The sequence below is a fragment of the Syngnathus floridae genome, chromosome 2 (assembly GCF_059516105.1).
Source record: "Syngnathus floridae isolate MCC-2025c chromosome 2, RoL_Sflo_1.0, whole genome shotgun sequence".
Lineage (NCBI taxonomy): Eukaryota > Metazoa > Chordata > Actinopteri > Syngnathiformes > Syngnathidae > Syngnathus > Syngnathus floridae.
In genome coordinates this window covers 11,093,709-11,118,042 of record NC_142414.1, presented here as the reverse complement: position 1 = coordinate 11,118,042, position 24,334 = coordinate 11,093,709, and the positions used below count along the sequence as shown (strand labels likewise).

General features: G+C 41.6%; 3 protein-coding genes across 11 annotated transcripts; 2 read left to right on the top strand and 1 right to left on the bottom strand.

The window, feature by feature from the left end:
- The first annotated feature begins 4 nt into the window (after positions 1-4).
- Positions 5-4,195, top strand: uba3 (ubiquitin-like modifier activating enzyme 3). 2 transcript variants are annotated; one of them, XM_088369591.1, is made up of 18 exons: positions 5-238; positions 341-403; positions 979-1,090; positions 1,161-1,241; positions 1,309-1,391; positions 1,464-1,544; positions 1,648-1,691; positions 1,773-1,837; positions 1,924-2,079; positions 2,198-2,300; positions 2,369-2,479; positions 2,565-2,618; positions 2,865-2,901; positions 2,975-3,056; positions 3,141-3,241; positions 3,348-3,411; positions 3,510-3,564; positions 3,661-4,195. In XM_088369591.1, the coding sequence occupies exons 1-18, from the start codon at positions 219-221 to the stop codon at positions 3,747-3,749; spliced, it is 1,401 nt and encodes a 466-aa protein (XP_088225717.1). In that variant the 5' UTR covers positions 5-218; the 3' UTR covers positions 3,750-4,195. The 2 variants fall into 2 exon arrangements, with proteins under 2 accessions (XP_088225717.1, XP_088225718.1); XM_088369592.1 differs by having other exon boundaries at positions 8-238; positions 341-379.
- On the bottom strand, positions 2,704-24,334 carry abcc4 (ATP binding cassette subfamily C member 4 (PEL blood group)). 7 transcript variants are annotated; one of them, XM_088369583.1, is made up of 33 exons: positions 24,098-24,334; positions 23,634-23,744; positions 20,116-20,236; positions 19,730-19,954; positions 19,258-19,347; positions 18,851-19,014; positions 17,614-17,739; positions 16,856-17,105; positions 16,514-16,621; positions 15,883-15,972; positions 15,612-15,803; positions 15,085-15,179; positions 14,926-15,012; positions 14,135-14,231; positions 13,832-14,038; positions 13,596-13,733; positions 12,601-12,638; positions 12,273-12,376; positions 12,043-12,189; positions 11,673-11,752; positions 11,435-11,585; positions 11,232-11,351; positions 11,055-11,165; positions 10,875-10,975; positions 10,589-10,780; positions 10,354-10,509; positions 9,939-10,028; positions 9,630-9,802; positions 9,445-9,550; positions 9,231-9,365; positions 8,782-9,112; positions 8,642-8,703; positions 2,704-4,267 (listed from the first exon to the last, which is right to left on the bottom strand). In XM_088369583.1, the coding sequence occupies exons 1-31, from the start codon at positions 24,169-24,171 to the stop codon at positions 9,023-9,025; spliced, it is 3,969 nt and encodes a 1,322-aa protein (XP_088225709.1). In that variant the 5' UTR covers positions 24,172-24,334; the 3' UTR covers positions 2,704-4,267; positions 8,642-8,703; positions 8,782-9,022. The 7 variants fall into 7 exon arrangements, with proteins under 7 accessions (XP_088225709.1, XP_088225702.1, XP_088225703.1 ...); XM_088369582.1 differs by lacking the exon at positions 2,704-4,267 and adding an exon at positions 8,459-8,538; XM_088369576.1 differs by having other exon boundaries at positions 4,826-9,112.
- On the top strand, positions 4,825-7,946 carry LOC148401729 (nuclear factor 7, brain-like). 2 transcript variants are annotated; one of them, XM_088369589.1, is made up of 3 exons: positions 4,831-5,251; positions 6,180-7,490; positions 7,569-7,946. In XM_088369589.1, the coding sequence occupies exons 1-2, from the start codon at positions 4,973-4,975 to the stop codon at positions 7,440-7,442; spliced, it is 1,542 nt and encodes a 513-aa protein (XP_088225715.1). In that variant the 5' UTR covers positions 4,831-4,972; the 3' UTR covers positions 7,443-7,490; positions 7,569-7,946. The 2 variants fall into 2 exon arrangements, with proteins under 2 accessions (XP_088225716.1, XP_088225715.1); XM_088369590.1 differs by having other exon boundaries at positions 4,825-5,251; positions 6,180-7,946.

Below are 24,334 nucleotides of genomic sequence, written 5' to 3'. Positions count from 1 at the left end.
GTTTTTTATCTAACTACACGAAAATCCACACTAAAAACAAATTACATATTGTTCTCCGTTTCTTGCTCAGAGTGAATAAGGGCGTTTTTTAAAAAAAAGAAAAACAAAGAAAAAATCATTCTGCGTTTCTCTTCCTGCGTTTTTCCGGAGCAGTGTTGCGCAGCTTTGACGCTCGCCAAGCGCCCCCGTCATATTCGAGGACATGGGACCCTGAAAGTATGGCGGATGCCGAGGAGTCGTAAGTCTCATTGGATGAAAAAGCCATTTAATCGGCGTTAAACATCTAGTAGTTTGACCCTAGCGCGGCATGATTCACATCTATTCCCATTTTTTCTTCCAGGGAGAAGAAAAGAAGGCGAATAGAAGACCTGACAGACAAGTTAGTGACGAATGCTAATGAAAGGTCTCTCTCTTTCTGCCCGGCAAAAGGGTTGCGTTAGGCTGTGAGGCCAGAAGACGTGAAAATTCACATATTTTAGTCAGACCCAGACTTAATAAACCTGCTTGGCCGTAAATCTCCAATTCCCCTGAATGGAAATGTGTTCCTAACGTGTCTTTGTTTTGATTAACGATTCAGCAACAAAACCTGTGTTGTACCTTCTGCCCACATTATTGGGTACACACGTCCTGGAAGTACATTTAACTAAACATCAACACAGAAGAAAGTGATGTAAATTTCTTTGCATCATGTGCTTGGCATTAGACATCAAATTTACTAATGTTTTCATTCATAAACCTCGCACTAATGTTGACAAATTTGTATTGTCACTATTGCAGCTTGCTGGAAAAACTGTGTGGCAGTTGCTTTAAAAGCAAAGCTAATAACCTGGTGGATAGATCTTTATGATATGATTTAGATGAAGACTGTTGGTTTTCAAATGAGTAGAGTGTTGCCTTTTGTGATGAAGAGTATTGCCGCTGGCTGTTGTCATGGAGTTTTTGTCTACTCGTGCGACTGAGTGTTTGCTGTGTTTTTAGAATGGCTGTAGATGGTGGTGCCTGCGACTGGGACGGCCGGTGGAATCACGTTAGGAAGTTCCTGGAGAGACCCGGTCCGTTCACACATCCTGATTTTGAGCCAAGCACAGAGGTGAGCGAGGACATTTGAATGACCACGATGACCTCATAATGTTCCTGCCTTGATGCGCGTGTCACCTCAGTCTCTACAGTTTCTATTGGAGACATGCAAGATTTTGGTGATCGGTGCCGGTGGGCTTGGCTGCGAACTGCTGAAAGATTTGGTAGGAAATTGAGTCAAATCAATGAGAGCGCCTTTATCTTTATTCTAAGACACTTGTGTTGTTGCAGGCCCTATCTGGGTTCCGTCTCATTCACGTGGTTGACATGGACACGATTGACTTGTCCAACCTCAATCGGCAGTTTCTTTTCAGGTAAATTTCCTTTGTTGTTTTTTTCTCCCTCACTGTAATCTCGGCTGATTTAGTTTGAACTTGTTTCATCAGGCCTAAAGATGTCGGCCGACCAAAAGCGGAAGTGGCCGCTGACTTCATTAACAGTCGCATCCCTGGGTGTAAAGTTGTACCGTATCCTATCTGGAACAGTCTCAGAGTCTCCAATAAACCTTAACCTCATCACACTTGCAAGAACATGAACTTGCTTTTTATTCCTTATCAGATTCACATTCAGGCACTTCAAAAAAATCCAGGACTTTGACGAGTCCTTCTACAGGCGTAAGTGTGTTTTTCCTCTGTCAGATGTCAACTTCAGCAGAGTGAGTCACCTCTCCCAAACTTGAACTTGTCTCCCTGCAGAGTTCCACATCATCGTGTGTGGGCTGGACTCCATCATCGCCAGGCGATGGATGAACGGCATGCTGGTGGGAAGCCACTGTCCCTTCAACAGATGCTCATCAAGTTTACTAAAGGGAGATTGAGCTCTCAATGGCACTTTTGCTAAATTTAGATATCCCTCCTGAGCTATGAAGATGGAACACTGGATCCCAGCTCCATCATCCCCCTCATTGACGGAGGCACGGAAGGCTTCAAAGGAAATGCTCGCGTCATTTTACCCGGCATGACGGCTTGCATCGAATGCACTCTTGAGCTCTACCCGCCCCAGGTCACACGCTCGCCCAGTTATTCTTTTTTCCGTCCCTACAGTTTTAAATGAGCGCAAGCAAGACTTGTTCAATGGCATCCAAGTTGACTCTAACTTTGTCATTTTTTACAATGCTCAGGTTCACTTCCCCATGTGCACCATCGCGTCCATGCCGAGGCTCCCCGAGCATTGCATTGAATACCCCAGAATGTTTCAGTGGCCCAAAGAAAAGCCGTTTGGAGGTACGAATGGAGGTCATGTGATCCTTTCCGTGTTGTTGAAGATTCAGCGTCACCTTCTTGTTTTCCAGAAACAAGTTTAGATGGCGATAACCCCGAACACATCCAGTGGATATTTGAGCGGGCGCTAGAGCGAGCCGCTCAGTTCAACATCACCGGAGTCACGTACAGACTCACTCAAGGTCAAATCCGGTTTGGCTTTCGCACGACAACTGACAGCACTTGCGTTTTTAATAATAATATTAATGAATTAATCCTCTCTTGCAGGAGTTGTAAAGCGGATCATTCCTGCCGTGGCGTCGACGAATGCCGTTATCGCTGGTACGGAAAGTTTTCGGCGTTTTGCCTTGATTTGAGAAAAAAATATTATTATTCCTCAGTTGGTCTCAGTTTTGCAGAGATCCGATTCAGTTCCTGCTCTATTTTATTTGACATTTATCTTGCGCTTAAATAAACTGACTTAAATAACAGCTTTCAAATATTGTTGGTGTTTCACTGTCAAATGTCCAAAGATTTATTAAGTCATTCTTCATGATGCTGTCCCTCTTGTGCTTACGTTTTTTGCAGCTGCCTGTGCAAGTGAAGTTTTCAAAATTGCCACCAGGTTGGTACCGCAAGCTCATCGATAATCATTCTGGTAAATGTAAAACACACATCACATTTCTTCCTTGTTGCAGTGCTTATATTCCTTTAAGTAATTACCTGGTCTTTAATGATGTGGACGGACTCTACACTTACAGTTTTGAAGCTGAGCGAAAGGTTTGTTGCTCAGATCTTCACCCTCCAATAATTTTGGCGAACTATAACTGTCTTGTACCATGTGTGATTGTTTTTGATGGATAGGACAACTGTTCAGCTTGCAGCCAGGTGCCACAAGACCTCCAGTTCCCGCCTTCTGCAAAACTACAGGAGGTCTTAGAGTACCTGACAGAGAATGCTTCCCTGTGAGTGACATTCAACCACATTTCCATCAAATAAGACATAGCAGTTTATATATTTTATACTCACCGCAAGGACAGCAAATGAAAATGACAACATTTTACTTTCCAGACAAATGAAATCTCCAGCTATCACTACAACTCTGGAAGGCAAAAATAAGACTCTATACCTGCAGGTAATAGAAGGACATAGTTCAACATGCTACTTGCCCATCTACTTGTATTTAATTTAAAACTTGAAAAGAAAAATGAACTAATTTACTTTTCATTGCAGTCTGTTAAATCAATTGAAGAACGAACAAGGCCAAACCTCTGCAAAACCTTGAAAGGTAATCCATCTTTCGTCCTTATGCTGTTGACATCTATACACAAGGTGCCTTAATATGTGTTTATGTATTGATTTTTAAATTTGTCTCGTCACGCAGAGCTGGGCTTGTCGGACGGACAGGAATTAGCCGTGGCAGACGTCACCACACCTCAGACGGTCCTCTTCAAACTCAATTTCACTGCCTGAAAACCGCTTGGAACACAAAGCACTGACCTTTGGCTTTCTCAATCACTATGTTACTGTAGCGCATCTGATTATAAGTGTAAATAGGACAAGTCAATTCTCATTAGTCAGATAACATTAATAATATTGTTTACTTGTGCGTGGGTGCCCATTGTAGAGTTCCTCCTGTCTATCTAATGAGAATGACCATGTATTGTAATGCAGATTTTTTTCTGACTCAATTGAAGATTTGTGGTTTAGGTGGCAGCAGGTCAGCTTCATATTTTACCCTCTAAAAATTGGTGAATTGATGCTGAAAATCAAAAAAAAAAAGGTTACTTTTGACGCATGCTTCCCTCAATACTTTACAATTTGTACACTCCACAGCAACGATAATTTGAAATTCCAATGCCACACCACTGTATTGTCAGAGATATCAACTTAAATTAAACATGAAACAATGGAAATAATGTTGCACTTTGTGTCTTACCAGTAGTAGGTCATATGAAGATTTCACCTTTTGTTTTGAAAGAACGCTTGACCTGCAGTGACATAAAAACGCGAGTTAAAGCTCTTGGGAGATGTTCAAATCATTGCCTTTGCTGTCATCTTGTGTTCATGTTGAGTAACTACAACTTCCAATTTCTATTATTCATTATTAACCCGACTATGCACATAGGTCAAAACTATGACGAAGCTACGCTAAGGAAACATTAGTCTTGATTACAATAACAATATGTGTGAAAGCAATTTTAGGCCAAAATATTTTACTGATAATCTTATAAAAGCAGTCGTGACAACTGCGTGCCTCGGGCTGCTGCGTCAACTAGTTCGATCCGCAAAATTCAAAACTCCTATACATGTTAAATAGACCCAGTAGACCGAGGACGCAGCCCACTTCTTCAAAACCTGTAAAGTACACCCAGAAATCAATTCCATCGCTTCACTTTCTTCCCCACCGTTCGGTGTAGCGACACCTGATGGGCAAATCGAATGGTGCAACATAGCCTCCCCACAAAATTCTTTTCCCCACTATGTAATGTCTTGGCACAAAGCCCATAATATAAACAAATGAAAAAAAAAAAAAGAGAAGCCATGACCTGATTAAACTGGCCAAGCAACTTATTGGGGACTGCACACTGCGTTGCTGTGGCAAAACAAACAAGGAAGAGGATCTGTACAGACTGGTACAACAATCCACATGGATTAAATGTCGTTCACCGGTTAGGCGTCAGCAAGCAAGCGATATGGATTCTTACTCTTTTGCAACCGATTTGACCTGTTCAATTTGTCTGGAGATTTTTACCGATCCGGTCACTCTTCTCTGTGGCCACTCTTTCTGCAGAACATGTCTCACGGTTTTTTTGGACAACGAAGAGGAGCACTTGTGTCCGCAATGTCGGACGTCTGTCCCACCTGTGGAGGAGGTGACAGGCTTGTGTACCAATTTCGTCTTGCTCAGCCTTGCTGAAAAGGCAAAACAAAAATGCAATATAACCAAAGGGCATATTCCAGCAAAAGATGAGGTAAGTTACGTCATCACTCTTATTAGTAGATCATAAACATTTTTAGGATTCGGGGTTCGTTGATGGCCCGTCTTGTGTGCAGGCTCATGAGTTCGATTCCCAAAAAAAAAAAAAAAACATCCTTAGGATTTTTTAAAGGGCACTCGCCTACTCATGTTGTGCGTTATGTCCAGTTAAATGTGGACGTTCTTCAGTTTAGCCAATCAGATTACAGTTTGTGGAGGGCGAGCCTATCATTTTTCCTCACTGAGTCGTCCTTGCAAAGCGGCAAAGAAATAAATATTTGGAAGTTTGTTGACTTGAAATAAAATGCAACCTTGTTCATTAATGTGCAATTTGTTGTTCTGAACTGATCCCTCTATCTGATTTGATCAGATTTTTATCTATCCAATAAAAAACAACAATAGGTAAATAAAGAGGTTTGGGGTTTAATTCCTTAAGGGAACCTCCAGCAAACTGAACATCGGCACTGGTCTATATATAAAAATGATGTCAGCGCTAAAATATACGCCACAACAAAAATTGTAATTAATTGAGGCCTATTGTGTGATAGGATTTATGCCAAACAGGCCTAGCCACTTTCGGAGATTGCTTCTTTTTTTCCCCATTTCCGCGTGGCTACGCAACAGGAAGGAGGGAGGCAAGCATTGTAATTGTTTTCTGTCTTATTTTGTTTCATTCTGTTATCATCTAGTAACTGAAAATGCTTTAGATTGCCATCACCAGTCCCTTCAATCTATTCTTTCTCCATCCATGAACATTTCCTTTTAAGGAATGAAGATAAACACAGCAGTGACAGCATTGACATATTAAACAGACAAGTGGATGCATTCTAAAAAAAAAAAACCCTCAGCCCCATTGTGGGTAGAATTGTTCTATGTTTCTCATAGCTGTAATAATCAAATCATCCAAACATATTTTTTGACAGGTTGCTGAAATGTGCCCGAAACATGATGAGAAGCTCAAACTGTACTGTGTGACCGACGGGCAGCTGATCTGCATCATATGTCGAGATGGAGAAAGGCATAAAGGACACACATTCAAACCCATCGAAGAAGCAGTGATGTTGGGGAAGAACGACCTGGTGAAGGGATTAGACAGGATTTCTGGACCCATCAAAACTTTGGAGAGCGTGTGCCACATTCAGGGAGAGAAAATGGTTGCAATTAAAAACAGGTCTTGTCAACTGCTGAGCCAAATCAGTGCACAATTTGAGGAGATGCACCAGTTTTTGCGGAAGAGAGAAAAGGAGCTGAAGAATGAAGTAAAACGACAAGAGAACACTGGTAAGGAGCAAATGATCAAGAAGCTGATCACTATCAACGCAGCGCTGTCCCAGAGAAAAACGTTGCAGGCTATGGTGGGTTCAGTTCTGGACATTGCTGACCATAGTCAATTTTTAAAGGCCTGGGCTGAAGTTAATGTCATGCTTCAAAATGCATACCAACTGAGCACGAAGGATTTCTCAGTGGAGAAAACCTCTCTTTCCCTGGGACCTTATGAGAGTCACCTGAAGTTCTTTGTTTGGAAAGAGATGCTTCAAGTGATCAAGCCTCGAGAAGAACAACTCACCCTCAAAGGGGAGGAGGGGCTCCAGTCCAATCTGTCTGTTGACAGACGCAGTCTGCTCCATAGTTCCCCCATTCAAACTCAATATCCAGTTGTCCCAAAAAGCCACATTCAAATTCAATATCCAGCTATCCGAAAAGGCAGCTTAGGTGATCATTTGAATTGGGGCAAGCGTCAAAAGGCTACTAAACCCGTGGCAGAAAATCCCACTCTTCCATTACTTGCCTCCAGAGTCTTCCCTACTTCTTCCTACCATGGATTTGCCACAAGTGTGAACAAATTCACTTCAGGGCAGCATTACTGGGAAATAGAGGTTGGCCATATCGGTGAAACTTCCTTTTGGGAAGTGGGGGTACAAGATTATATTATCAAAAATCATGGTGGGAAGCTTTCCATCGATTGTCCAGAGGAAGTAACTCCACTAACTCTCCAATTCGTACCAAAAAGGATCGGGATCTATCTCGACCTCTCATCCCAGAAGCTCTCTTTCTACAATGCAACCAACATGACACACATTGGCACAGTGAGCATGAAAAAGTCTCAAGCAATCTCAGTGTCAGCAGTCCTGAAAATAAATTACGAAACACCAAATATCATCCCTTTTACTGTGTGCCGGTATTGAAGCACACCTGGGTAAAGACAACACCTGGAAACGGAAGAATTGAAAAAGGTATTCTGGCTGTTATCACAAGACAAGTGCTCATACCTACCTGCATGATGTAATGTTATAATCTCATGTTTTGGACAGGTGTGGTACTGTTGGCTGCCCTGGCTATGTTGATGTTTGATATGTTGCTCACTCAATTTACTTAACTGATGGATTACTTTAAAAGTAATTTGGATGAAGTTGGATTACATGGTAATGTAACTTTATTTACTTAACTGATTGATTACTTTACTTTAAAAGTAATTTTGATGAAGTTAAAGTTGGATTACATGTTAATTTGATTTTTAAAAAAAGTTGATCGCTTTTGGTAAACAAACATTTGGTTTTGTTTAGAAAAAAAGTCTTGAGTTCAAATGAAGATTTTTTTGTAAGCCAGTTTGTTTTGGCTTTATATTTTTTATACTTTTTAAAGTTTATAATGTACTATGTTGTTTAAAATTATTAAATTTGGGGACCCTACACACAGCCTGTTTTTTTTCTTTAACCTTGAATGTGCATCGATCCATGGTTTTTATTTTAATTGGACAAATTTGTAGTGTTTTTGGAGCTAGATAACATGTTATCAACCGCAAAGTACCTTTAATAATTTTAGTGAACACAAAAACTAAACAGTGATTGCATTTCCGGCTTGAAAACAATCTCTAATTCCACCATTATAAATCATGTGGTCGAGACATGACACGGTGTATATGTGATGTCACTCACACAGATAAGAACTTAAATTGTAAAGTTTGTATTTTTTCATCAGGTTTTCCTCATTTTCTTTTCTATCCATTGATTGTTAATAAATGTTAATGAAAAATGAACCATCCTTGTTTTACCCTCCCTTTAAGTGCTACAAACCAATTGTGACTTATTAAAATAACTATAACCACAAATGACTAATTACTATACAAATCGAGGGGTAATAGATTAAATACTTTTTCCCCAGATCATAGTTCACAATCAAATGAAAACATAACACATTTAAATGAATATAAATGACTTATGTTCTTTTAATTTCTCAACAAAAACCCTGAACGTCCTGCTATGAAGATCCCGCAACTTGGATCTATCACAAACATGTTGCCAGATTGATAGTTTTAGTCAGTGTCAGGCCTACAATGCCAATAAAACAAGTAAAAATCACTTTCAAAAACTTGAAACACTCTCACCTTGCTCACAAGAAGACACTTGGCACTTGTTTGGTTCAAAGTGTTTCCTTGGCTTGCTCAGTCTGTGGCAGGCTCACAATGTCAGTCAAACAAGTAAACATCACTTTCATTTGTTTTTCAAAAATTTGAAACACTCTCACCTTGCTCACAAGAAGACACTTGGCACTTGTTTGGTTCAAAGTGTTTTCCTTGGCTTATAAGAGCAAACGTTAAAATAAGGTGACTGCTGCAGATTGAAAACAAGGCAGCGATTTTATGTGTGAAAAAAACAAGTATGCAAAATAAATACATTAATGTCTACAGTTTGTACAGCAATGGTTCGCATCATGTGCGTACATTTGGCATTCGTCCTGGACACTCTCCAATGTTGTAGGGTGCGGCTCACAGAGCTGTCTCAAAGATGACCAAAGTCTTATCTGCTACGTACACCTCGCCATCACTGAGGTTGGGTCGGCTTCTGCCATCATAAGCCTGAAACATATGCACGCCGCATTAGTTGCAGTTTTCCTTCTGTTTCATGTGGCTCGGGGCCAGTGAAGCCCAGCTGGTGGGGCTTCCAAAAATGTGCAAACATTCTACGCAAACTTGCCTCTTTAGCTGCCTGTAGCAGGGCCGCAGCCTCCTGCTTGCCGGTCTGCTGCACCATTTTACGAAATATAGAAGAGGGGTCTAGAAGAAGAGTGTAAGGCTCGTCGTACGCGTGGATTCTCCCTGCATCCAGAACCTGGAGCCGTGTACGTTAGAAAGTTTTGCCGAATGTGGCTTCATGTGAGAAATATGCATTGACAGAAAGAGGTAAGCACCAGAATGCGATCGCTGTCTATGATGGTGTTAAGGCGGTGAGCGATGGTGAGCACGGTGCATTCCTGGAACTTCTCTCTGATAGTTCTCTGGATCAATTCATCTGTCCTGCAAACACGTGTGCAAAGGCGGTGATGCAGGCTGAATACATTTTCACTCAGTCTTACCACTGTTAAAAATTGACTACCTGGGGTCCACGTTGGCAGTGGCCTCGTCAATAATGAGGATGCGGTTCTTCCTCAGAATGGCTCTGGCTAGACACACCAGCTGCCTCTGGCCCACGCTGAAGTTGGAGCCAGACTCAGCCAGAACAGTTTCCAGTTTTCCAGGAAGCTCTTCCACCACACCCTTCAGCTGGACCTGAAGGGCACACAGAGGCAAAGTGGAATTCCTAACATGTACGAGCCCATATGTTTTATGACAATGAGATTATTATCAAAATGTGCTCATGGGACACGATTAGCTGCATGATCGTGTTTGCTTGAATGCATGCCACCTCTTGCAGCGCATTCCACAGTTCCTCTTCTGAATGCTGGTTGAAAGGGTCCAGGTTCTTTCTCATGGTACCCGTGAACAGCACCGGGTCCTGGAAGAGGAATTGATAGTAAGAAAAAGAAAACAGACAAAAATGTTACGTTTTGAAAATCCACAAGTTCTTGACGCAATACAAAATATACAAAATGGGCATGTTACTTCACTGAGAGATACGACAAAGTAAAGTAAATACTAAATGGGTAAATGGTAATACTAAATCTAATAAAAACTAAACTGAAACAAAGCTACCAAACCAGCTCTGAAATCAAAACTAAATTTGAACAAAAGTAAACTCAAAATGAAATAGAAATGAAAAGCCTATTACGAGTCCACTGTAATCTGATGTGTGTAATGTGTTTAGGTCAGCAGCCATCTACCTGAGGAATGATGGACATCCTCTGACGCAAGTCATGGAGGCCCAGCTCAGAAGTCAACACGCCGTCAACGAAGATGTTTCCTTGGGGTTCAGCCAGGCGAAACAGGGCTGACACAAGAGAGCTTTTCCCAGCACCTGTCCGACCCACGATGCCCACCTGACCATGACCATCACATCAGCTTTTCCAGCCATCAACAACATCATACTGTAGCCCTTCTAACAATAACATTTCTGACCTTCTCTTTGGGTTGGAACGTCACTTTCAAGTTGTCCAAAACTTTGGGCCCATCAGCACTGTAGGAAAAGTTGACCCCGTCAAAGGTCACCCGACCCTTGCTGGGCCAATCAGGCGGAGGTCGCTTTTTGGTTTCCCAGGGGGCTTCGCTCTCCAGTTCGGTGTATTCCACCACCCTCTCCACTGATGTCATCTGTTAATTGGTTCACCACATATTTATTTCTATACCAGCTCACTGAACCATAGTTTACTCAAACACTTGGAAAAAGTCTTATTTTGCCTCATACCATGTTCTCCACCTCAGCGCTCTGACGAACCCCCCATTGGAACATACCCATCAGGGTGATCGAGTAGCTTAAAGCCAAACCCACAGAGCCGGCGTCCAGTTCTGAGAGGAGAAACACATTTCACAAACCCTTTCGTCTCATACAATACTTATTCAGTATTAGGGTAGAGGACTTCCTTACGGTCTCGGAGCAGCAGGCAACCGAATGTGGTGACTGTCACAAAGATGGAGCACATGGCATCGAGGCGTATGGCAAACCAGCGAGACGTGGTCAGGAAAAGGAACCACGCCGCTGTTTCAGGTTAGAATGAACATTGTTAGTTCCATCAACAAACACTGGCTCTTTCCTCGATACAACCTGTGTGCATGTCCTGATGGGCATCAAAAGCCTTTTGGAAGCGGCCCTCTGCTCTGAAGGCCCGAATAGTCCACAGGCCCTGCAGGGAGGAAGACAGGTGCGAAAAAACTGGGCTCCGAGCTGTGGGACAGGAAGGGAGGGCTCATAAGAATTATTCAGACACGCGAGCGTGCGCTGTTTTAAACCCTGTGGAGAACACTCACTTGTGGACTCGAGACGTTTGATGTCTCTGGAGGTCTCCAGGAAGTAACGCCGGAGGAAGAGGAAGACAATGAGTAGGGGGACCACAGGAAGAAGAATCCAAGGGATCACACCCACCGCCACTGCAACCACCCCGAGGATTTGCAAAAAAACCTGAATACAAAAAATAGCGCTGGAATCAATGCAAATGATGCTGTTGATGTTGACATCACATAGTATAGATTCAGACTGATTTCATACCTGAATGAAGTCAACAAAGGTCCATGGCATGACGGAATCCAGCTGGCCAACATCCTTCGAAAATCGGTTTAAAACTCGACCTGAGGTCAAACACACACAAAAGCCCAATTTATATTAAGCAGTAGAGTTCAATTTATACACAATAGTGCACAGCATTTCCCTAACCCTAACCCCAAAAAAAACATACATGGAAATTTAAATTGACTTTCCTTGTGGATTATTAAAATGTGCTCAATGATGCAAAACATTTATGTGAGATATGTTTAAAAAAATCCCTCAGAAATCAGGTTAGGTGGCAAACAGTTCTTCAGTCAAAAGATCTCATACACCCACAAAAAAGATGTTTTTTTATTCCTAGGCAGTTGCTTACCAATGGGGTTGATGTCAAAGAAGCGCACGGGAGTGCGAAGGATGGCGGAAAACATTTTGTCATGCAGGGCCTGTGTACATCTCACCAGCACGTTGAACATCAGGATGGTCCTCACAAAGCCGAAAATGATGGTAGCTGCTGTTAAACCTATAAAAATAGCAGCAGAGGCGCACAGTTTCACTTTGTAGTTTTGGAACATGTGCAAAAAGCTGATTCAGTGTAAATGTGACCTCCATAAATGCCCAAGTAGAATCCAAGGTCCAGCTCTTTGTTAACTTTGGTGACATTGTGCTCCATGGTGCAGTTGGTGTCGAGTTTTTCTTGCTCCTCAGCCCTGATAACATCAGTCACATGTAAACAAACCAGAGCTGCTGCTTTACGAACTTGCTCACTCTCGCCTTGACATCGACTAAGATGGTCAAGATACAAGTATGCATTGACCTAATGAACATGTGAACGTGAATGACAAAAGGTTAGTATTATTGATTGCTGAAAGTTGACCTTTCACAATGTTGACACAAAAAATACTTCTTGGAAGTGTGTGGTCCTTCTACTTACCAGTAAGCCAGCCACCAGTCCTGCACAATGTACGCCACCTGCAAAATCCAGTCTTAGTATTTCACTGCCTGTCACACCTGTCACATATCTGATCATAGTGAACTATTCTTTTTGAGCATCAAAATCCCAGAATCGTTTATATAATAATTTTCTGCACTCCTTAACCTTTTCAGGGTCACAAAAAGGGCTTGACATGAACTTTTTTGCTCACCAGGCACTGTGGCAAGTGGTTTCTGAGTTAAGAGCCGTTCAGCATTTTCACCAGTTCCAACATTGTTATTGAATTAAATAATATATAATTTTTTTTTTTCTTCTGGTTTTGCCATGGCAGCTTGGTTGTTCACTTAGTTGAAAATTGTTTTACCATGAGGATTACCGAAGGCTTGGATTTCTCCTTGACAACGTCATTGATCTCAACAAACTAACGCCATAACAAAATCCTAGCCTTTAATGTTAGCCATGTTATCCAACTCATCCCAACTGAAGTCAGCTGCATCTGCATCAGTGTAGTGTTGAAAAACAGAGCAAGTTTAGAGTAAATATTTGCAAACAGTTACTCCAAGAGCCTCAGTTCTTCACATTATCTTTGGTCTGGTAGATTCCTGAGGTGCTGTTGCTGTGCCAGTTTTAGCCTCCTAACTTTTAACTTGGCTTTCTAGTCCTGTGTTGCTACTTGAATGTGCTGTGCCATTGCTTTTGCCTTTTGATTGCAGCGACTTTGAACTTTCATTTCTGTTCCAGCGCTTCAATGTTGATTTTGGCTTCCTACAACAGTGCTGCTGCTTTATTTTCCAACGAGGCTGCTTTAGCTTCCTGTTCTATTGTTGCTGCTTTAGCTGTTTGAAGCCGACTGTTGCTGCTTTCAGCCCAGTTTCATGTTCAAGTGCTGCAGCTTTAACTTCCCGTACCGAGATAGAAATGAATTCCACAATGTTTCTAAAAAGAATATTTCCAATCCTGGAACTGCAAGTGTGAGCTGTGGTGCGTTTGCTTACCTGTGCCAAAATGTTCAGGAGCATCACAATGACCACAAACAAAATGCTGGCACCGGCCCGCAGGTACTTCAAGTATAATCTGAATCCGATGGATCCCTGTGCGCGACTCTCTTCTGCCACCGTAAGCACTGGCTCAGCCTTGGTATGGAAGAAGAGTTATTATATGTTAAAGGAACTCCGAGCTAACTGAGGGCTTTCAACATTTGAGATGTTTTTTGCACAATCATTATACAAACTTCTAAATGTTCTCCATCCTGGACCGAGTGCACGGAAGAGGTTTGAGACCGCACTGAGTTCTGTGACAAAGTCCGGTTTCGGGAGGTGAGGTCTGACGATGACTGATGGAGTTCCTCCTCCTCCTCCTTCTTCTTCTTCAACAGTGAGGTGAAATCCAGCCCGGATTGCTGTAGCTCTGTGTATGTCCCCTTGGTCACCATGTGACCCTACGAGAAGTATAAATAAATGCATGTCATTTGTAGCTGTACATGCATGCCAGTCCTGGAAGCATCATCACATGCATGGTGACATGACTAGCAGACCTCTTTGAGAACCACAATCTGGTCTGCTCCCTTCAGGTACTGTAGTTGGTGGGTGACCAGGATGCGGGGTTTGTTCTTCAGCAGGCCACAGATGCATCTGGGTTGAAAATAAATGATAATAAAATAGTGTAGATATTCATTGGATCTGAGTCTGAATTCTTGTGTCATGCAACAGTGGTTATTTAAGGGGAAGAGTGCATCAGGAAGAGCCATTGTCAGCACGACAGGACCAGCACCGCACCTCTTCCTGTCTTACTGCAAACACATTCCTTCATCTATACCAAAAGGTTTCATTTAGATTTGTGTCCAGTTCTACACAATAACTTGTTTCTCAAAAGACTGACAGGATATAAAGTGCCTGTAGACTGGATATGTACTTCTTAGAAAAACATTTTTCACCACATTGGGTCAATAAAATTTGTCCACACTGATGACTCCTTAACAAAACAACAACAAAAAATACTGTCCAAGTAACCACTCATAAGCTGTCTAAGCAACCAATGGGGCTGTACTCCTAACACTGTTTTAATTGAGGCAGGCACGGGGAGAACATGCAAACTCCACACAGGGAGGGCTGGAGGTGGAATAGAACCTGCACCCTCCGAACTGTGAGGCGGCCGTGCTAACCAGTTCCCCACTGTGCCGCCTTGGAAAAATAAATTTTTAAAAATCCTGTTTGGTTTTAAAAAAAAATGTTAAAAACCAGTAGCCCGCTTGCTTGAGTTCCCTTTCTTTTGCTATTTTATATTTATATATATTTTATTTTATAGAAATGCTATTTTCTTTCTCACTGTTCAAAGAGGTGCCTTCCAACTTCAGCGTCCACAGCACTGAGAGGATCATCCAAAAGGTAAATATCAGCATCCTGATAAACAGCTCTGGAGACACAAAACATCCACTGACTAGTTAAACACTGGGGTGTGGCATTACTTTTATTGCCTATGCATTACCTAGCCAGGTTGACACGAGCCTTCTGCCCCCCACTGAGTGTGGCGCCACGGTCCCCAATCAGTGTCAGGTCTCCATCCGGGAGCAGCTCCAGGTCCTGCACAATAGTCAGAGTGGCATTTACTGTTGCTTATGAATGTTACCTGTGCATACACGGAGATGTAATTAGTTACTAATGTTCTATTTTGACAGGGTTATTACAGTTTGGGTATGCATGATGTCTTATTCATATTTTTTAAGTAAGCACACAGCGCATGATGTCTTGTTCATATTTTTTAAGTAAGCACACAGCGCTCTGTTTAGACAGACATGGATGGTCTCAGGAGGGGTGGATAACTGGCTAGACACGTTTTATGTGTGGTCTTGGTGTTGTGTTGTTATGTGTGACCTTGTATGTTGGACCCTCCCTAGAATGAAATGGCTCATTTCAAGAGGAAGATCAAAAAATATATAGTTGTCAGAGCTCGAAGATCATGTGCACCTATCTTAGCTTGTTCTTACGAGTTCAACTATAACCTGACTTGCTCACCCGCTTTAGAGCACAAGCCTTGAGTACTTTTTCGTACAGGCGCAGATCCATGTCCTTTCCAAACAAGATGTTGCTGCGGATAGTGCCAGGATACACCCATGGCTGTTGTGCTGCATAGGTTAGCTGACCTTTGACCTTCATTGCCCCCTTTTCAGCAGGAAGCTCTCCCAAGATTGAGCTCAATAACGAGGACTGGATCGAGAAAGAGACGAAAAATGAGCGCACATGTAAAGTCACATGTTCTTCTAATCTGGATTTTTTTTTTTTTTACCTTCCCTGCACCCACTGGTCCAATAACAGCCAACAGCTGTTTTCCGGTCAGACTGAGTGTGACATTCTGCAGACATGGTGCATCCAGATTCTATGGAGGTGGCACACATTTGAAGATCTTAAGTCATTTAAACACTATAAGATTTTGTCAGCATTATTTGATCTGATTTCTAAGTTAACAATTGGACATGAAAACTACAACTACAATAAAAAATATACAAGTTAAATTTGGTCACGAGCAGCATGGGGGCCGAGGGCACTCGTTAACATGTTAACATGCCTCACACTTCTGAGGTCCCCAAGGACTGCTGAGATAGGCTTGAGCATGCCTGGGACCCACAACCATTCATCTATTATGTTTTCATGATAGTAGAGGGAGTAGAAATGAAAATAAAATACATGTTTGTTTTGGTGCAGTTGTCAAAATTTCAGGCAGTGATTCAAATGTTTTGTTTCATTATTGTTATGGCTGAAGCTTTTTTTACATATTTAGTATGTACTAGAAAACAATAGATAAGTTGTAAGTTTTAGAAGGCAAAATTTATTGCTGATGCTGCTCTTATTTTTGACCACGTTAGATTGTTTTGGATGGTGGACGTTGTGTCGTGGCAGTATAGTGGGTCTTTACAAACCTTATCCCAGTAGCACATAAGGTCCTGGATCTCAATAGCAGAATCTTGCTTCTCGGCAAGCGGCAGAAGTGTATTCGTCTTTGTCATCTCATCCAGCAACAAGAATTCCTTGAACAAAATAGACAAGAACATGGGCAAAGTTACGATGATAAATCTTAATGCATTAAGAACACAAAACTGCTTCCAAATGATTGTCTACGGTTCTGTGACAGAAAATTCAGATGTTCTCATATGATCAACTGAAATTCAAGGATAAGAGCATGTCCTGTCACAAAAATTCTATAAAATGCCACAAATGTGGGTCCATAATTCAAACGGCCACAGGATTATACAGCGACGGACCTGGATCCTCTGAATGCTGACACTGCTCTCATAGAGTTTCTCTATGGCGCTGGGAAAGAAGAGCGTGACAGTGAGGCGTACTGCCGTGTACAGTGACACAGTCACAAATACTCGGCTGGCTGAGATTTTGTTCCCCAACAGGACATAGAGGGTGAAGGTGATGAAGACGATGATCTTGCTGGCACAGAAGAAGGAGGCCATGTTGAGGCCACGCAAATACGAACTCATCATGATCTGATTGATCTCCTTCCTACAGAGAATGGAAGGAAGATGATACTGGTGATGATGATGATGACGAACACAGAAGGAGGAACACAGAAATTAAAAGCCAAATGACCGATAGGGGAGACACAGAAATGAGACTAACGATGAGCATTTTATTAAGTGTACCTGCACAATCTGTTTTTTTTGTCTAAGCAACCGCTGTGCAATGGCCTGTCTAAAGCTTTTGGGGTATTAAATTCCAACCATCTGATCCACATTTTTTCTACCATCTATCCTAATGAGGATCGAGGCTAAGCTGATTTAAAAAAGAAAAAGCCAGATACCCTGAAGGCACATTGTCAAGGTGTGTCTAATGATGTCGCGGAGTACGCAAATGGATGTGTACAAAAAACAAACACAATGTAACCTTTGTTGAGATGAAGACGACGTCATAGTTCTCCAATGAAGCATTTTGCACACATCTTACAAAGTCGTTTCTGAATGATTTCTGAATTATTCAACAACCTTGGTTGTGACAGAAAAATAAATTTCACCTTCTGACGTCCGACACCAAAGCAGCAAATGGTTTCTCCCAGGCATACATCTTGATGATTCTCATTCCAGACACCACTTCATTCATTATGCGGATCCTGCTGTCAGTAAGAATTGCCGTCTTACTCCTGCAGATGAAGGGAATTAAAGTTACTCAAAAGAGATCCAATTAAAGACCTTAAAAAGTAAATCCAGAGATTTTGTTGTAAATGACTTATGTTTGAAGACAGTGCAAGGACAATATGGGGAAAAAAAACCCACATTAAAATAATTTAGACATCACATGTACATAAGTATTCCCAGCCTTTGTTCAATACTTTGTTTATGCGAATTTGGCAGTAATTACAGTCTGGAGTCTTTTTAAATATGATGCCATAAGCGTAGCACATGAAAGAATGCAGACAGTATATATTTTTTTACTCTAGTGCAACTCGTTGACGCGCCATGGAAATGCCCTGCGACAACCCGGTGCGGCTTTAAAAAGGTTATTGCACGTAACGTATTTTGGGATGCAGAACATAAAAATGGATTGTATTTAGTGCGCAGTGCATTTTCCCATAGGAAATAATGAAAATTAAGATATGATTTAGCATGCCACCATAAAAGCGCTTTATGGTACAGGTAATGTTAAAAGTTACAAAGTTGAACAAGTTATTAACATCATCCTTAAAATAAAGCAGGCATAGTTCTACACCAATGTTGAGTGGAGTCATAAATTGTATAGATTCACGGGCATTATACTTTAGAGTTTATAAGGTTACGCTGTGATTATTGTTTTGTTATGTTTCTTTGCTGGACGAATCCAGATTCTGCACCCATCCAAAGGATTGACTCAAACTACTCTTGACTGTGTCAAAGTCAAAGTCAAAGTCAAAGTCAGCTTTATTGTCAATTTCTCCACATGCCAAAGACACACAAAGAAACCGAAATTTCGTTCCCCCCTATCCCACGGTGACAAGACATGGCTCACAACAGACAAACAGTAAACAAGTATAACAAAAGCGTGCTGAATAAATAATGAATAAATAACACAACAATAAATAAATAAATAATTAATTAAGAGGAGCGTAAAAACGCGTACAGCAGACATTCCCGAAAATAGCGCAACAGTGCCGCACGCTACGCAGAAGGGGGTAGCGAGTTCAGGGCCCTAACAGCCTGGAGAAAGAAGCTGTTGGCCAATAGATTTTCCTTGGTTTGGTTGCAGGAATCAAAAGTCACGAATTGTTGCGATGGTACCTGAACTTCGAAAACAGCCTCCCGAATAGGGTCTGCGTGGGCATTAGGAACATCAGGACCACCATGCCTGCCAGGCAAGATGGTCCAATCTCCTGCCACAAAAGTCCCACCACAGCAGCTGCCTGGAGGGGTCCCACCCACAGGAAGTGCAGGAAGATTGTCACCTGGTGAGGCAGATTAAAATCCTAATCTCATCACAATTTGAAACTGGCTGAAAACATTCAATCAACTCGAATAACTATATCGTACAAACATTGTATACATATACAGTATATTATATTTGCATTTACACAAAGTCGGCACGCAACCACATTCTCACATTATGATTTCAAATACTTTTGAGTGCAATAACTCCTATCACGCAGCATTAGACTTCCACTTAGTTGCTGTCTTACTGGGTAACTTACTTCATCAAACTTGTTGACATCATTGGAAAGCAGGTTCACAATCTGACCTGTGGTGGTCTTTCCCATTGCAGAACAGCTGAGACACAAAGCCTAGTTTTGCAAAATAAATTCAGTTCAGCAAGAAACTAATATCGCAAATGTAAACAAAGTAGGACAGTTCAGTTTAGCTTTTATTTGCAATATTGGTGTCAACTACACTAAGAGTCAAAAGTTTCGGCATACTTTCTGTAACAAAGGACAAAAGAGGAGGACATTCAGAATAGTTTGTTCTCTCTTGTTGGCCACCCTTTAGAACTGCAACATTGTGGCGGAATGTTATCAAACGTGTGGCAAAATGTCACAACTTTTAATAATATTTCATCTGTGACAGAATTTGGCAACAGTTAATTTGCCACTTCAATGACCATCATGGATGGATGGCTGACCAATCTTAGGTTTTCTTCTCTCAGTAAAAACTTACTAACACACCCACCTTTTTGTAGATCATGCCACACATGGCCACTCTGACTTTCATGCCAACTCGCTGGACGTGGAAGAAGTAGAGGTGGTGCAGCATATTCAGGCCCATGGTGCAGATAGACAGCCCAGCCGCATAACCGATGGTCTCATACAGGGCTGCTTTATTGAGCGGGTCGTAATCCTCAAAGTAGCGGATAATGTACCCTAGAAGGACTGGCTGGATCACCTTTATCACCTCCTGATATAGAAAATAAAATAAAGATAACGTTCTTGAAGAAATAGTCACTCATTTCCTTTAATGTGTAACATGAAGCTCTGATTTTAATTTGTGGCTATAACCTTTCGACACGTTTAGACCTGTGAATGTGTTAGTTGCTTAATACAAATTCCCAAACTGACCTCAACGAGGGTAAACAATCCCAGCACTGAATATATCCTCCAAAAACACCTAATGATGACTCTTGAGAGTTTTGGCTTCCGCAATTCTTTTGTGGCCTCCTGGACTTCATGTTCCCAGTACCTGTAAAGAAAATAGAAACAGTCTGTCAGGTGATTTAACTGGTTGCCAAGGGTAAAGTAGTCACATGTTCTCATACAGCTCTGATTATTACCAGAGCAATTGCAAACACAGGGAATGGGATTAAAATAGAAAGAAATTAAAAAAAAATAAACGCCATGAATCTATAAAAACATGGCTGGGGTGTATTTAACTGCAGTATTTCTCACAGATTTCATTTGTCGTGGGGCTGGTCTGGAACATAACCCCCGCAATGGGAAGGAGGATTACTGTAATGCGACTGGCCCCCATTTACTTTCATTGCTGTTCTCTAATAAAACAGAGCACATTACTCAGTGATTGTTGCAGTTTAGTTTCTTGTGCTAATTGGTTAGCTGCCATATGCTTGTCACTTGCAAACAAACAAAGACACAGTATTAGCTTTGGAGTTGAGGTAGAGTTGAGGTATATTTCATTTAGGTGTTATGTAATGTTTACACTAGTGATGGGAAAATGAAGCTTCATGAACCAGTTGTTGTATTCTTTGGCTCCTCTAGATGGCAATGTTGGTTTAAAGTGAGGGTTTTCAGAAATGGCAAGTCGAGGACTTTCAGCTCTTCGGTGAACAGAGAGTGCCATCTAGAGGTGTAAGTAAACACAACAATGGGTTCATGAATCATCTTGAAGCTTCATTTGCCCATCATTAGTTTACACAACACACACATTCTGTTCTACACCTCTGATGGCTGTCTACATCACTTTCAGTTAAATGAATAGTTGTCAATTCCCTTCATACTGTTGCAGCATGGCACCTCATACAAGCATGTCTCAAGTTGTAGACAGTGAGCGCATAAGCGTGTATCATTCACACTATCAGCTGCTATACAGGCAAGACACCACACTTAATTCCACATTGCTAATGCAGTTGACTGCCTTGAAATGACTTTGAAATCTCATTTTGCACAGCCCCCAAAACAGAGGCAGCGCCCTGTCTTTACTCACATGGTGGGGAATTGGGATCAAAATTATTATGGTGCAGGACTGCAATGAGACGTTATCACCAACACATTTCATGGTTTATAGTTCCAGTTTAAATTGAATTCCACGGTTGCAATGTAACTGAAAAACCTACTTGAATGAAACAAGAAAAAAACATCGAAGGTCTTTCAGTAATTCATTAGAATGCATTTTGCTGGCATTGGCCCAAAACCTCCTATGTCAAAATTGATACTATAGGCCAGTAACTACGTTGGTATTTTTTTTTCTTTCAAATTATTGACTAATATAAGGTGTTAAAATTACTTTGAATTTTCTTTGAATTCGTATCCAGAATATACAATGTTAATGGCTCAATAAACATTTTGAAAATGTTTTTCAGTGCTTACGATACGTAAAAAATTAACCAAACGTTAAGTTGTGAACTGCTCTTGTCGTTAAACATCACATTTTGTAGTATGTACTTGCACAATCTTGTTATAAATCTTTGACCAACTTCACAAGAGACGTTACGCAACATTGGCTTCAACCGTGACATAGCAGAGAAATATTATGCACAATGCGATGAGCTGGTGGCCAGTTCTACCGACCGCTGAGATAGGTTCCAGCACGCCTGCGAACCTTGTCAGGATATGCTTTTTGGAAAATGAATGAACAAACGAACAAATGAATGAATCTTTAAACCCCTTTGTTGGTTAGCAAAGAGCATTATTCTCTGATTTGCACCGTGGCCACATTTCATGGAATACATTGTAATCTCAAATGAGATGGAATAGCACTGTGTAAATCTTTTCATTACATCATCTGCTCATACTGTTTGTCATGCTGACAATATATATTATCCACTAGTGAAAGACTGGAAGATGAATGAAATAACATTGTGGAATTAGAAATGGCTGCAATAGCCATCCATCTTCGATACTGCTTACCCCCATGGGGGTCGCGGGCGTGCTGGAGTCTATCCCAGCAGTCATCAGTAGGCAGGCAGTAGGCGGTTGCCAACCAATTGCAGGGCACACAGAGACAAACAACCATTCGCACTCACACCTAAGGACAATTTGGAGTACTCAATCTGCCTACCAAGCATGTTTTTGGGATGTGGGAGGAAACCGGAGTGCCCGGAGAAAACCCACGGGGGCTCGGGGAGAACATGCAAACTCCACACCGGGAGGGCCGGAGGTGGAATCGAACCCGCACACTCCTAACTGTGAGGCGGATCTGCTAACCAGTGCGTCACCGAGCCGCCTAATGGCTGCAATATTGTTATTATTTTGGACTTGATAGCACCATTTTAATCCTTTAATTGTTTTACATATTTTGCTGATTGACACTAAAAGCTACTTACCTACCTAGGGCAAGTCTTAGCTAGTCTAACCGAGGGAATTTTTGAATCCCTCGATGAGTTCATGTTTGTGAATTACCTGTTCCATGGTTGAAAGCACTGAGACCTTGTCGAGCTATGGAGTCCACCAGACAACAGTCAGCCAGATTGTCAGAACACCAAGCTACACAATGAGACTTGTTTACATACTCAGGATGAGAAATAACAGAGTAGCTTCACGGCCTTCTCGAACTACACAATTGTTTTTGTCGTTCACGACGGTCAGGCTGTCAGTCTACCAGATACATATTATTCTGTGTCACCGACGAGCTGTCGACTCAGGCAATATGTCCATATGTGATTTTTCTCTGCACAGAAAAGGCTAAGAATGAAGTACTATCCATTCCTTTTTCACCATTTTGTTTGATGGTTTGTTTGTGAATGTCAAGAAAAATAATGAAAGATGTCATGTTAGAAACAATGTCAAGAAAAATAATGTAATTATCGATTTCTTGAAAAAATATTAACTTTTTACAGCTGAATATACCCAATGAAGTGCACTTAAGTAACTTATTGAATATTGTAAAGAAACGTATTACAGTGCTTTCAGATGCAAGTGACTAGTCGTAATATTGAATGCAATTCATTCAAGAGGTTGCTCAACACTGGTCAAGATATTATGACAACGATCACTCAAGCACAGTAGTATGGGGAACTGGCCCACCACGTGATGTGACAATAAAATCAAAACCCTGTGATGTGAAAATGAAATCAAAGGGCGCGCATGGAAGACATGGTGCCATTTACGGCTTTTTTTGTATGTTTCTCTGTTCCATCGAAGCATTTTAAAAAGCTAAAATTCCACTGCCGGAAACATGCAATGCAAACTTGTAAGAATTGTTACGAAGTAAAGAAAAAAAATTCAGAAATGACAACGTTATCAAACCTCAAATGCACTGCCCAACATTTTGCATTTAAATATTATTTTAATAATATTCCACGAGGTATTAAATCAGAAGAAGTGTTCTGTGAGCACAACTCGGTTGGAAGATAAAATAAGACAGAACTTTATTGATCCCACGACGGAGAAATTTGGGATTGTACCTTTGCAACTGCTGCCCCAGGATCTCTGAGCTGTCCTCCGCCAGCACCGGGTATAAGTCATCTTCCTCAAGCTTGCGTTTGTATCCAGCGCGGAAGAGAGGATTGAGCCACCTGAGAACAAGACATATCAAAAATAATCATGACACGGTAATTACAGTATGAAACGCCAGTTTCATAAATGTTAGAGGTGCCAAGTGGCAATGACACCGCTCGTAAGAGAACATGTCAAATCACACAACGGAACTACTTTCAATAAATCCAGTACTGTACTTCATATTTGATCGGGCACCAAACCGACGCCAATTCAACGTGACGTCACGTTTGGGTGCCAACCTGTGCGAGTGTCGATTACACAAAACCCTCACGTAAATTAACACATAAATGTAGAAAAAAAAATGGGGGGGGAAATACACTGCTATGAAGTGTATCCTGACTGCTGCGATTTATGTTCCGGGGTGTCTCACCAGAAAATTAACTTGGAGAGGAGATTCGCCGACGCTGCTGGGTTCGTCTTGGTATCTTGATTGACATTTTCCATCGTACTGGGCCCCAAAACAGTTGACAAGACTACTTCCTCGCCCTTAGAAATACAGCAAAAGGCGACGTCGACGCATCTTACGCTAGGTTAACGGGTCGCAACGTGTGTTACGTGTAGAATACAGCTGCAGGGCACTTTCCCACATCATTACGGTAAAGAAAAA

Coding starts and splice junctions, on each gene's coding strand:
- uba3 (XM_088369591.1), top strand. CDS start 219: ATGGCGGATGCCGAGGAGTC. Junction 1,392..1,463: donor AATCGGCAGTTTCTTTTCAG/GTAAATTTCCTT, acceptor TTGTTTCATCAG/GCCTAAAGATGTCGGCCGAC. Junction 2,902..2,974: donor GTTTTCAAAATTGCCACCAG/GTTGGTACCGCA, acceptor TCCTTGTTGCAG/TGCTTATATTCCTTTAAGTA.
- LOC148401729 (XM_088369590.1), top strand. CDS start 4,973: ATGGATTCTTACTCTTTTGCAACCGATTTGACCTGTTCAATTTGTCTG. Junction 5,252..6,179: donor ATATTCCAGCAAAAGATGAG/GTAAGTTACGTC, acceptor ATTTTTTGACAG/GTTGCTGAAATGTGCCCGAA.
- abcc4 (XM_088369576.1), bottom strand. CDS start 24,171: ATGGAAAATGTCAATCAAGATACCAAGACGAACCCAGCAGCGTCGGCG. Junction 19,015..19,257: donor ATGTCAACAAGTTTGATGAA/GTAAGTTACCCA, acceptor CTGCCTCACCAG/GTGACAATCTTCCTGCACTT. Junction 14,232..14,925: donor GGAAGGCACCTCTTTGAACA/GTGAGAAAGAAA, acceptor TTTTCAACCCAG/ATGCATCTGTGGCCTGCTGA.